The sequence below is a fragment of the Acromyrmex echinatior genome, chromosome 4 (genome assembly GCF_024713525.1).
Source record: "Acromyrmex echinatior isolate Ae372 chromosome 4, ASM2471352v2, whole genome shotgun sequence".
Classification (NCBI taxonomy): domain Eukaryota; kingdom Metazoa; phylum Arthropoda; class Insecta; order Hymenoptera; family Formicidae; genus Acromyrmex; species Acromyrmex echinatior.
The window spans coordinates 6,527,128-6,539,833 of NC_141855.1; the positions used below are offsets into that span (position 1 = coordinate 6,527,128).

The 12,706-nt window shown below is 28.0% G+C and overlaps 3 protein-coding genes across 5 annotated transcripts; 2 read left to right on the forward strand and 1 right to left on the reverse strand.

The window, feature by feature from the left end:
- Positions 1–810: 810 nt before the first annotated feature.
- On the reverse strand, positions 811–2,792 carry RpL19 (ribosomal protein L19). Its single transcript, XM_011066857.2, has 4 exons — positions 2,680–2,792; positions 2,229–2,335; positions 1,797–1,960; positions 811–1,181 (listed from the first exon to the last, which is right to left on the reverse strand). The coding sequence occupies exons 1-4, from the start codon at positions 2,682–2,684 to the stop codon at positions 864–866; spliced, it is 594 nt and encodes a 197-aa protein (XP_011065159.1). The 5' UTR covers positions 2,685–2,792; the 3' UTR covers positions 811–863.
- Positions 2,793–3,457: 665 nt separating this feature from the next.
- On the forward strand, positions 3,458–8,259 carry LOC105152506 (Uncharacterized protein C2orf42). 3 transcript variants are annotated; one of them, XM_087405427.1, is made up of 7 exons: positions 3,458–3,712; positions 4,783–5,174; positions 5,269–5,589; positions 5,775–5,988; positions 6,060–6,265; positions 6,405–7,320; positions 7,924–8,259. In XM_087405427.1, exons 2-7 carry the CDS (start codon positions 4,788–4,790, stop codon positions 8,091–8,093), a joined length of 2,214 nt encoding a protein of 737 aa, XP_087261553.1. In that variant the 5' UTR covers positions 3,458–3,712; positions 4,783–4,787; the 3' UTR covers positions 8,094–8,259. The 3 variants fall into 3 exon arrangements, with proteins under 3 accessions (XP_087261553.1, XP_011065157.1, XP_011065158.1); XM_011066855.2 differs by having other exon boundaries at positions 3,458–3,648; XM_011066856.2 differs by having other exon boundaries at positions 3,458–3,648; positions 4,786–5,174.
- Positions 8,260–9,669: 1,410 nt separating this feature from the next.
- bic (bicaudal) lies at positions 9,670–11,948 on the forward strand. The gene is made up of 4 exons (XM_011066854.2): positions 9,670–9,965; positions 10,505–10,876; positions 11,349–11,473; positions 11,552–11,948. The coding sequence occupies exons 1-3, from the start codon at positions 9,888–9,890 to the stop codon at positions 11,457–11,459; spliced, it is 561 nt and encodes a 186-aa protein (XP_011065156.1). The 5' UTR covers positions 9,670–9,887; the 3' UTR covers positions 11,460–11,473; positions 11,552–11,948.
- Positions 11,949–12,706: the final 758 nt, after the last annotated feature.

Below are 12,706 nucleotides of genomic sequence, written 5' to 3' on the forward strand. Positions count from 1 at the left end.
CGTGCATTCGGAGTACAGGATACAATACATACTTTATACTAAACAAACAACTTTTTCCTTTTGCAAAATTGCGTCTGACAAATTGCTTTTGCAGAAGAGTGGGGCACCTATTCTTGAAAAAAAGAAATATGATGAAAAACTAAAGACATACTATGTATCTATAACGTATACTATATTTTCCTACTTTTTCGTATACAAAGTTTCTTTTCAAGAATAGGGGCTTAGGTTGAAGTTATATGAGTAAACGCAAAAATTTATCGAAATTTAATTTTGTTAAAGGAAAAAGTTGTTCGTTTTAGCATAAAGTATCATGTTCTATACTTCGAATTTGCGAATTTTGGGACACTCTGTATATATATGTATATGTACAATAATTTATATTTGTTATTATTAGTTACCAAAATCTCAATTATATTTGTCAATTAAATTTCTCAATTATATTTCATTTTCCTCTTTTTCAACTTATTTTTCTTTTTTCACTTTTTTCTGCGATAGATAATCATATACTCTTTAGTTAATAACAATTGTCAAATAAAAATTTTATTTTAAGAGAATTTGTTTATATTTTCTCTTTTTTTTTTATAACATTAATATTTTTAATTTATGAAATCAATATAATTTTATAGCTAAAAAGACCATTATATTTTCTGAGATTGTTATCTACTTGTAATTAATCTCATTTTGTAAAACATTTTAAATGTGTAATTTTTCCAATCTCCGAATTATTTTATTCTTTTTGTATAATTATTTTTATAAGTTTTTGAATTAATTCTTTTGGACAAACTCTTAAAGAAAATAGATTCCCTTCAATGATTTTTTTCCATTTTATTTATATAATTTTTACTTAAAATACATCGCATAGTTTACTTCTTTGCGGCATCGTCCTCACGTTGATACGATTGCAATAGTTCTTGTTTCTTTGACGCAATGCGCTCCGCACGACGTTTACGAGCTTCCCTGACCTTGGTGCGCCGAGCTTCAGCCTGATCGGACAACATTTCAGCACGGGCCTTTTCTGCCTTCTTCTTGTGGATGAACTCCATCAATACTCGCTTATTTTTGAAAACATTACCTTTAGCTTTCATGTATAGCGAATGATACAGATGTCTATCAATCTTCTTCGTTTCACGATATTTCTTTAAAAGGCGACGAAGGACTCGCATCCTTTGAATCCAAAGATCCTGTATGATGTATGTAAATAATTACATATACTCTTTACAAATGTGTAATGATTTTTTTATTAATATAATAGAGACAGAAAATAATGAGTGCGTTCAATGTGATATTCGCAATGCTTGCAAGTATCAATTTCATCCTTGAAATTTGATAAACTAATAATAAATAATTAGATAAAATAATGTTCGCGAGTAACGTTATCATAAACGTTAAATGAAATGCATTCAATGTAGCATAACGTTATAAGGTTTAATGCACAATTTAAAAGCACAGCTATACACAGGCAATAGCAATAGATTTCAGACAATCTATAAGAAATCATATGTACCAGAATACATGATTTCTGACAGAATTGACAAAAACTGTTTAATTATTTTTTTTTTAATAAATAATGAAATGTTTCTTTTTAAACATGTTTTTAATACTTCAAACATGCTTTAAACTGTATTATTAACAAAATATGTTAAAAACATCAATTAAGTATGTTTGAAATTGTTAAAAACATATTTAAAACTTTTTTTATCAACATTGGTTTCTGATAATTTCAAATTTATTATTTCTTTTTTCTCTATCTATGCTTTTCAATTGTGTGTCAAGTTTAATTACTGGAATACACGTACTTTTTGGGGTGTACGTGCGTTCGCCGTACCCTTTCTTTTACCAAAACCACAATGACGACCTTTGCGTCTAGCTTCAGTATTCTTGCGAACGCGAGCTCTTGAATGTACAGCCACAGGCTTCTTAATAATAAGACCATCCTTGATCAGTTTTCTAATATTTTGTCCTAAAAAATAATAAATAAAAAAATCTTTATATATATATATATTATATTGGGTCATCTAAAAAGTATCCGCGGTACTTTTACTCACTAGATATATGACCATCAACACACATCTAGTGACAAAAAACCGTGGGTACTTTTTAGATGACTCAATATATAAATTAAGAAAAAAATGTAACAAATGTAATTTTCTTGTTCAATATTTAGTTCATAAACTTTTATAATTTTTGCAAAAAAAAAAATGCAAATTGCAAGGCAAAACGCAACTTACTAGAATTCGTATTCGCAATTTCATTAATTTCGTTCGGATCCAACCAGACTTTCTTCTTGCCACATCGCATAACAGAGGCTGCTAGCCTCTTTTGTAGCTTCAAAGAGCTGCAACGATAAAAGTGAGGTTATATTCATTACAGAATTTATCGTGAAACGTTTATAGGTGAAACATCGTGGAGAGAAAACTACATATTCCCTCAAAATTCTATCAACAACATTTATCGACATAACGAGGGAAGTTGCATTTACAAAAACGTTTTGTAAAAGACAAGGCCCATGTGCTCCGTAGATCGCGAACAGCAAATGATATATGACGGAAATATTTTTAATTCCCATCGCAAAATCGTGCTTGTATATGCGATCGGATTTTAGCGATTCATATGACGATTCTACATGCATTTAATTGCTTATACTTGTCAAAATAACGTTTTAAATTGCAATGAACAAACCTCATGTTGTTTTCCACAAGCTGTCTTCTGTAAAAGAGACATAAGATCGTAAGATGGCTGACGTTACATTTTCTAATTCCTTTCTCAAGAAAAAGTAAAGCCGCCTTTACATGGTGGCGAGCAGCGTCTTGTTCTATGATCGGATTGGTTGTGGAGGAAAGTCTGTTCGCGAAATTATTAAAAAAAATTGATTCTTTTCAAAATATAATTAAAATTTAAAAAGAGTTTATTTAGAAAGCACATTAATTATGACATGATAATAAAAAAATAATAATTATAAAGATAGTTTGTTGTATGATTTTACAACTTTCTCTTATATAACTCTTCAAAATTATATTTTCAAACTCAGTCCAAATAAAATAATAGGTATGCAATGCAGAGAAAAATGTGGATGTTTAAACGCATTTGAGAATAAAAAAGTTTGGTTATAATTTGTGATATTTTCCGTATACACACCACACACACATACACACACACACACACACACACACACACACACCACACACCACACACCATACACACGCACACACACATATAGAAACTACATACTTTCTATCTCTACTTTATTATCTTTATTTTTGTTTATAAAAAATGCGCGATTATTAAAATAAACAGATATAATTAACAAAATAATCTTAATAAGATTACAACATCAAATTTGCAAAGTTTAATTCATAGTGAAAGAAACCATGGGTTAATCATGGTTTAATCAATAATTAAACTATGGTTAATCAATGATTTACGATACAAAAAGCCGATATGATTGACCCTCTAGCTTTTTACTAAAACCGTGGCAAGAGTTTTACGCCCTCTGCACTAAATACTCTCGTGATGGGCTTTATTTATTTACTACCTAAAGCGAATTTATAATTCGAAACATAATCCAGTGAAAGAGACCAAAAAAGACATATTTTTTTCCTCGTCTGTGCAATCCTTACGTCGCTTCTGCGATATTTGAAGATAACATCGGTAATGTTGCTTTTGTAACGAGATGTAATTTCATGCTCTTCGCAATACGCCGAATGCATTTTCGGTACCTCTTTTTGTCCTACTAAAAACACAAATAATGACACATTTATTTTATCGCTTTTATTATGCAACTTAATGTAACCTGTGAAATAAACTTTCTTTCCAATTACGTTTACATTACAGCATATATATGCTTAGCCTATTAAATGGAGAAATAATAACACAGCTCTTTTTGCGATATCTTAGCAGCTTTTATTTTTTTACTTTTTTTGTTTGCTTCTATCAACGTAAGATAATATTCTTTAATTTAATCACATAATTTCTTCAAAATTAAGATCTTAGTGGACAATATAATTTCTATATTTTTATCAAGAATATGTAGTTCTTCATCGTCTTCTTATAAAACTATTTTTTGAGATTTATTATCTCTCATTCTCTCTTCTTATTATCTCTTCTTTTTTCCTCTTTTATTTCTTTTTTTCTGAATTTGATTATAAATAATTTCATAATAATTGGGTTAATTTTGAAAAAAAAACTAATCTTCTGATTAACAGTTAAGGTACTACAAATTGTATAGACATTCCAAGGTACTTTTCTAAAATCTTTATAGCTGCAAGTTTATCCAATTTTATTAAGCACAAGAGTTCCTTATTTATATGTCAGGATATTGTTGCTAAACTGTATGTAGTTACATTGATTTAGTATACTATTATACTTTGCATGATGAGTTTCAATGTTTACTCTTTATTATTTTCTCTTTAGCTTATATTTTTAATAAAATGATAAAGAAGACATATTTTACTTGCGAGTACAAATTTATATAGGATTGCTACTTTGCTTGGATAAGGAATAAACTAATAAATAAAAAAAGAATATATAATTTTAAAAATTAACACAATAAATCTTTACATATTTTAAAACCATTTTCAAATTAATCAAGTAATTGCAATTTTCTTAAATGCAATTTCATAGATATTAAATATTTAATAGATAATTTGTCAAAATTTCTTATTACCTAATTTTTCTATCAACTAATTAATACTCACAGTTAGTAAAAAAACTTATATAAACTCAGTAGAAAATATGGCTTAGAAAATTCTATTTGAATTTCTTAATATATATTGTAATATATAGCAGCTATGTCCAATGAAGAACGTTTGAAGAAACTTTTATCAGACCTGGGAAAGGCTACTCTTCGTGGTGTTCGAAAATGTCCAAAATGTGGAACTTACAATGGATCGCGTGGTCTCTGTTGTAAAAACAAATATTGTGATGCAGTGTTCAAGGAACCTGGTGAAAAGCGGAAATTATCTACAGAAGCATGCAAGCTAATCACAGGTTCAACAGTGCAAGTGTTTTCTGTACGAGTCAAAGACAAGGGACCCGATTATCGTGGCTTTGTACAGTTACCATTGATAAATGCCACTATTTCAAATGATATTACAACACTTATTTCACAAACCACAGCATTATGTTTTGTTGATAGCTGTGAGAGAAGTTTTCATACTAGTGTTCTTAAATGTCATGTAAATATTATATAAGATTTTGTACATTGATAAAATTCTGTAATTATATTTATATTATATTTTTACATATGTATCTCTGTAATTTTATTTTTAGGAGAAAGGTTATTCAGAAAATATGTCCATATGTCAACACATTCAAACAGCATTAAAATGTTATGCTGAAGCACAACCATTAACTTTGAAGAATTCTATTTTATCGTCGTTAAATGTAAATAATGAAACAAAGCAAGAGATATGGCTGTTAGCGACAGAAACCTCAGGTCCCTTAGTACAAAGAGTCTCAAAGAATATAATGGCAGTGAAATGTAAAGCTTCCCCGAAACATCCTCTAGGCTATCTACACTTTTCTTTCTTTGTTAGTAAACTAAAGGATAGAATAGAACATCGTTACTTCTGTAGTTGTACTACATTTAAGGTAAATAAAATGCATATAATTTTTATAAAAAATTTTTTTCTGAAACAATTTGAAGAAAGATTGTTTGTTAATAAAATATATAGAATTTTTAAATTATCTGAATTATATATATATATATATATATATAAATAATACAAATTATTATTTTTAATTAGAAAAAATTTTATTGAATATTTTATATATAGGGTACAACAAAAATAGGAGGAGATAAAGGAGTGGACGGTACTTCGTCCCAATTAAAGCGATGTGTGCATTTTTACGCATGCATTTGTGCTTTTGCTAGTGACCCAAAGTTATCTGAAGAGTTTAGTTATTACATAAATTTGGATCAAACACAATCTAGTATAGAAAAACCTCTAACAATTGTACCGCAAAATGAAGATAAAATTGTTGGAATTGGTAAGATTACATGCGCGTATATTATACATTTAGAAATTTATTTTATTGCCAATGATAATATAAAATTTCAGATCTCGATAGTTTAACCACCGACGAAACTGATACACATCTATTAATTTTTCGTGATGATACTCTAACTGTACAAAGTTTAGATGGAAATAGATTAGATTTAGATTCTATAAATTTAGATTCTTCGATTTTATCCCATGGTATTGTTGAAAATATAGAAGTGGAATGCGAGCGCAGTTTACTAGATGATAACAATATAATATCACAAGTAAGATACATAAAACATTTATATTAAAAAATATTAATACTTTTTCATTAATTTATAAAAAATTTAAAAAAACTAATCATTTCACAAATTTTTGAAGAATAAATTATTAAAATTATTAAATTATTTGTATATTATGCAGGTTCACAATTTAGAAGTAATTGATCAAAATGGTGTTCAATTGGGAGGAGGAAATACTATAAAGATACTGGATGATCAAGGGACAATTGATACAAAATACAATGTACTCAATAATAGTCAGTATATATTAAATGATAGTAATATAAAAGTATTGGATCCGAGTACATTGAAGGTTTTTGATGCCAATACTACAATCTTGGATGTGACTAATGCAAAGCTTGTCGACAATAATGTTGCCCTAAATAACCGTAGTGTCAAAATAGTTGACAGCAACGCAATAGTACATTATAATAATAAAAGTACATTAAATTCTGAAGGTAATGCAATGCAACCAACAATTTCGACGAAACGAAAAAGAGATGAGAAACATATGAATAACAGTAATTTGAATCTAAATTCGATTGAATTAAGAAAATCAAAGACAAAATCACAAATTGTTAAAAAATATCAAAATACTTGCGATGATCTAGATGAGGCCAGTACAAGCTTGCCATTTATCAAGTGGCTTGCTTCGATAACCGAACGAATAAATCAAACGATGCATTTCCAGTTCGATGGCAAACCCGATCCCTTAGTATTTCATGTACCGCAGATATTTTTTGACTGTTTGCGCGAACGAATCTCATGTGGCGGCAAAAAGAAACGCTTGCCGAATTCAACGACGGCGTTTGTCAGGAAAGATGGAGTACCGTTGGGAACGTTCACTAAATACACATGGCAGATTACAAATATCTTGCACGTAAAGAGTATTTTCGAGACGCCATATATACCTTTGGAGATTACAAGAAGTTTTGTGCAAAACGCAGATGGGACATATGAATTATATAAACGTGAGGAAACAGAAATAGATCGTTTTAAAAAGACAAATAACAACGCATTAATTAAACCATTAGAGTTGAAAACATATTTAAAAGTGGGTAAGTGAGAGTTTAGTGAGAATTTTATGCAAAGAATGATTGATTACTTACTAAATTATAAAATAAAAATAAGCAATCAGTTTAAGGCTAATTTCAGAGTCAAAGATGAAGGTGCCCAACGATTAAATTACAAAACATTAATTAGTTTTTATTGCGCAAAATCTTCTTTATTTTTGAACGTTTCGACTCTCTTTGGAGTCCTCTTCAGCAATATTACAAATCCTTATTTTCATTGAATATCCGTCAAAAGTAAGTCACTATCAGTGATTTATTGTTCCTAATAAGTTGGGAAGAGGATTTGGAAAGAGGACTCCAAAGAGAGCCGAAACGTTCAAAAATAAAGAAGATTTCGTATAATGGAAAGTAATTAATGTTTTGTCATTGGGCACCTTCATTTGCTTTGACTCTCATTAACCTTGAAGTAATTGTTTATTTTTATTTTAAAGATTGAGAGTTTTTTAATTTTTTGATATTTTTTACTAAATTATTTGTCAAAAGATTTAAGAGCTTAATTATTTATTTATTTAAAAAATTTATTATTAATAGAAAAGATGATATTAGATATTTTTATATAATATACGTTTTTATTTCATTTATTTTCAGGAAATACTTCTCCGAATCAAGTTGAACCTACACCATTCTTGATAGAATGGATACCGGATATTTTGCCAATTTCGAAGATTGGTGAGCTTAGAATTAGATTTGAATTTGGACATGTAAAAAACGAAACAAGCCATAAATGGAGGAAAATTGCTCTTTCAAAAAATGATTAAAATTTTTATTAATGAAATTAACGTTTTTACTTTTTTATCGTACATTTTTAAACAATATGTGAGAATTTATAAGACAAAGGACAAATATTATATTACATGACCTGTAATTGGAGAACTGTCTGATTAAAAGTTATGAATGCAATATTATAATTTAAATAACTTAAAATTTATTAACGCAAAATTTATTAAATAAGTTGCGATTAGATAATTAAACTTAAGATAATGATATCTTTATAGCATTATGAAAATTAATATGCTTTTATATCATGAATTCAAAGACTGATATAATTTTCACAATTAAATAATTGTGATATAACTTAATCTGAAAATATCAATTTTGCTTTCTAATTAATAATAATTGATAAATCTCTTCTTCACATATTGTCTTTATGTAGTTACCGCTACGCAACAATTCCTTTTTCTTTATTTTACATCTTGTATTCTTAATTTAATTTAATGAGAAAAGTATGAAATATCATGAAATTTGTTGATACTATTAATAATTGCGTTATAGTGTTCGAAAAATATTGTAATATATATTGTAAATATATATTCTTTAGATTTTATGCTGTTATGTAAAAAGATATATATATATATATATATATATATATTTATATTATTTAACATTATTAACTCTGTTTTGTGAATATTTGAATTTGAAAATAAATTTATTTAAATCATATTAATTATGCATATATATATATATATATATATATATATATATATATAAATTTACTTAAAAATGGATTAACTATATGTAAATGTATAAGTAATTAGCTTTATGTAATTAATTTATATAAATATATATATAAATTTTACACGTATACAAGTATATTATATAATTTTATGATTAAAATTATATAATAAATAAATGTTAAATATATAATCATAATCTTTGTTATCGACTTCCCTTATATTATTTAAACAATAAATATTTATTTTCTATTATTGTTTTAAAATAATTTTGACATTTTCGATATATTGTTCATGTCTTTTGAAGTTATCTAGCTTTTTTATAACAAATAGTTTTATAATACTAATAGTTTTATAATAAAAAACTTCTCATTATGCGACACTACAGTTCTTTTGTACAAACTACTTGATTTCAACCGATTGAAATTTATCTTCGGTTGCTTTCACATGCAATGTAACTTGCGTCAATTAATCAAATCGTATCAGCTATTATGCATTATTTTAGTTAAGATAATTTGATTGCCTGACAAGTTACGCTTACGCAAGTTATGCTGCATGTGACGGCACTCTAAGAAATTGGCCAATCACAGACTACATTTAAACAACTCGATTTACGCAGAAATTATGAATCGATATTACAAAACTGGCCAATCATAGTTATTCCTCTGAAGAATGGAATTACTGTGATTGGCCAATTTCTTAACATCGATGTTGTAACTTCGGCGTAAATCGAGTCATGTAATATAGTCACAATTGATGAATATGAAAAAATCGATTATGATTAGTTAATTTCTTATGACTTAATTAATTTCTAGCGACTCTATTGTAGAACAGGCTTAACTGGCGCCTGGCGGAAGCGCTTCATGCGCCGCCGCCGTCCGGAAGTGAGCTCTGACGTAGATTAGGTATCGCAACCGAGCATACGCTTCCATTTTCTCGAGCATCTCGGACGGATCGGTGAGCACGTGTTGTGTTTAGCCGGTCTCCACGCTCGCACGTCGATTGGTTTAAGAGGAAGAATTTTACGTGTAGCAACGTACTAGTTGCAGTCACCCCTCACTTGTGCGTGCCCGCCGCCTCGTGCACGACAGAGGTTAAAGCATGAATCCCGAGAAGCTCAAGAAGCTCCAGGCTCAAGTGCGAATCGGTGGCAAGGGTACACCCCGACGCAAGAAGAAGGTAGAAGCATCGTATTATACATTTCAGTTATCTGATTTTTCGTTTTTAACTTAGAAAAACTTCGTTCGTGCACTTTGCTTTATCGCCCTTCGATGTGATCCATGTCCACCGTCAACATTAATATACATGTCGATTCTTAAATTGGAGTTACTTAATACTACGCGTGACATCGCAAGATTCTTATTACAAGGGCAAAAAGAATGTGAATTTATTAGCTGTCCATTTCTTTATATTTCACATATATTTATATTTCTTGTTGATGTCATGTAGATTTGTCATAAATGGAATTATTTTTATATTTCTTCCTAGTAATTGACTTTTGATCTGATTTTTGTAGTAAGTATTAACTGAAGATAACTATTTTTTTATTCGTTAGAGTACTCATAATATATGAATTGTAATTAAATTACCAAAAAAGGAAGAAGTAAACATTTGTGCCTTATAGGAATAATTTTAAACACAGCATTAACATTTAATTTAATATCTTGCGATAGAATTAAATATTGTTTTTATGCTTATGTTATTTTTTATTCTTACAGGTTGTACATGCAACTGCTGCTACAGATGACAAAAAGTTACAGAGTTGTCTAAAAAAGCTTTCTGTAAATACAATTCCTGGAATAGAGGAGGTTAACATGATTAAAGATGATGGCACAGTCATTCATTTTAATAATCCGAAAGCTCAGGCTAGTCTGTCTGCTAATACATTTGCTATTACTGGTCACGGAGAAAATAAACAAATAACTGAAATGCTACCAGGCATATTGAGCCAACTTGGCCCAGAGGGTTTAACACAACTGAAACGATTAGCAAGTACAGTCGCTGGAAGTGCAGTCGGAAAAACTACATTGGAAGAGGACGATGAGGTGCCCGACTTAGTAGAGAACTTTGATGAAGCTAGCAAAGAAGAGGTAAAGGGATAATTAAAATAATACCTAATGATATTCTTATTAAATAATAATTGATAAAATAATTTAAAAAATATAATTTTACAAAATTTGATGCATTTATTGAAAAGTAAACTTTCCATAAACATATTACATGAGCTACAGTTCCATATATATATATATATATATATATATATATATATATATATATATATAAAATGTATATTTTGTATTGTTATATTATGTTGTATTTGTATTAAACTATAATCTCATTTTATTGATATTGCAAAATTAATCTCGTTTTTTATATTTCAAAAATTACAAACAAAATTAAATGTGTTACACGATTGTTATATAATAATAATGACAGATTGATACATTAGCATAAACAACCGCGTTGGTTTTAATGCTTCGTAATATTCTTAAATATAAAATTAAGTACATTATTTGTATAAAAGCATATTTAATATATAAATATTGTCTACGATATTTAAAGGTGGCTCCTAAAAAGGAACTGGATGAAAATGATAAACCTAATGGTGAAAAGAAAGACGCCATTATTATTGAAGAAAAGAAAGAAGCCCCGTTAGCAACACCTGAAGCTTAAGAATAAATGCTAAGGTAATTATAATTGATGTATCCACATTTTTGCGGATTTACTAGTATAAAAATAATATGTAATATATATCATTTTTTCAGATATTTCATACAACAAAGTTGTAACAAATAAATAATATGATGAGTCAAGAGAAATACATGGCGCAGAAATAATAAAGCATAACTATACATTACAAATACTTGACATACGCCCCATGATATTTACTAATACAAGTAACAGTTGACAAAATAAAAAAAGCTGTTACAAAAATCAAAAGGATTCCCAGAGGTTTTTTTATTATTTTGGTGCTACCAGTACAATAGTCTTTGCTTCGAATTAGTCAACATGTTTTTATAGCTTCTAGTTAATATCGTGTGACGCTTTAATTATTTAAGATATTAACGGAAACTTGAGCATTTAACTCAATTACAGAGAGAATTGTAACAGAATTAATATTATGCTGCAAATTTTGTTATTAATACATTGATATGAGAGATGCATAGTATTTTTTCTTTCATAAGTCCAATGATTTTTATACAGTTATATGTGAATTTTTTAAATTTCATTTTGGTCAAATAAAATATTTAATAATATAGTTAAATTATAAAAATAATAAGGCTCAATAAATTTAAATAAATGAAAGAATAAAGGGCTACGAGCCTAAAAGTCAAATAACAATTAACAATCTAAATTAAACGGTTAAAAAATAAAATAAACAATATCATGAAATTAAAAAAACATGAAATATAATTTAAAAATCAGTAAGTGAACAAGAACAAACGTTTCAATCCCTGTTGAATCATTTTCAATGTGAAGACAAAATAAAAATGAAAAGTAATAAAAAAGGTTCTGTATTAATAAACAAAAGGTAGTATAAAAGAAGGGCAAAGAGCCAATAACGTATAAAAGAATTATAATTTAGATAAGCAAAACTAATAAAAAACAATTAAAATACAATAAAATAAAACAAACGTTTCAACTCCAATCGAGTCATTTTCAATGCAATCTTACAATAATATAAATATCGTTCTAAATTAAAAATTCGTACATAATCTTACAATATTCTTACAATTCCTTAACAAAAAATTTTTTCTTTCTGTGTAATACGCTGTGAGTCATATTTATCAGATCAAGAATTAACAAAGTCATAAGAAAATTCTGGAAAAGTAACCGTAAACAAAAAGAATTAATATTAATCACATAAAAATTAATAATATGATAACATACCTTAGTAAATCTGTTAAGAATCCAATAAT

What these genes read in the sequence shown, in the direction of transcription:
- RpL19 (XM_011066857.2), bottom strand. An exon ending in AATTGCGAATACGAATTCTA is followed by an intron (nt 1,961 to 2,228) that starts GTAAGTTGCGTT and finishes ATTATTTTTTAG; the next exon opens with GACAAAATATTAGAAAACTG. An exon ending in ACGCACGTACACCCCAAAAA is followed by an intron (nt 1,182 to 1,796) that starts GTACGTGTATTC and finishes TACATCATACAG; the next exon opens with GATCTTTGGATTCAAAGGAT.
- LOC105152506 (XM_087405427.1), top strand. Translation starts at nt 4,788, where the DNA reads ATGTCCAATGAAGAACGTTTGAAGAAACTTTTATCAGACCTGGGAAAG. An exon ending in CTAGTGTTCTTAAATGTCAT is followed by an intron (nt 5,175 to 5,268) that starts GTAAATATTATA and finishes TTTTATTTTTAG; the next exon opens with GAGAAAGGTTATTCAGAAAA. An exon ending in GAAAACATATTTAAAAGTGG is followed by an intron (nt 7,321 to 7,923) that starts GTAAGTGAGAGT and finishes ATTTATTTTCAG; the next exon opens with GAAATACTTCTCCGAATCAA.
- bic (XM_011066854.2), top strand. Translation starts at nt 9,888, where the DNA reads ATGAATCCCGAGAAGCTCAAGAAGCTCCAGGCTCAAGTGCGAATCGGT. An exon ending in CACCCCGACGCAAGAAGAAG is followed by an intron (nt 9,966 to 10,504) that starts GTAGAAGCATCG and finishes TTATTCTTACAG; the next exon opens with GTTGTACATGCAACTGCTGC. An exon ending in ATGAAGCTAGCAAAGAAGAG is followed by an intron (nt 10,877 to 11,348) that starts GTAAAGGGATAA and finishes CGATATTTAAAG; the next exon opens with GTGGCTCCTAAAAAGGAACT.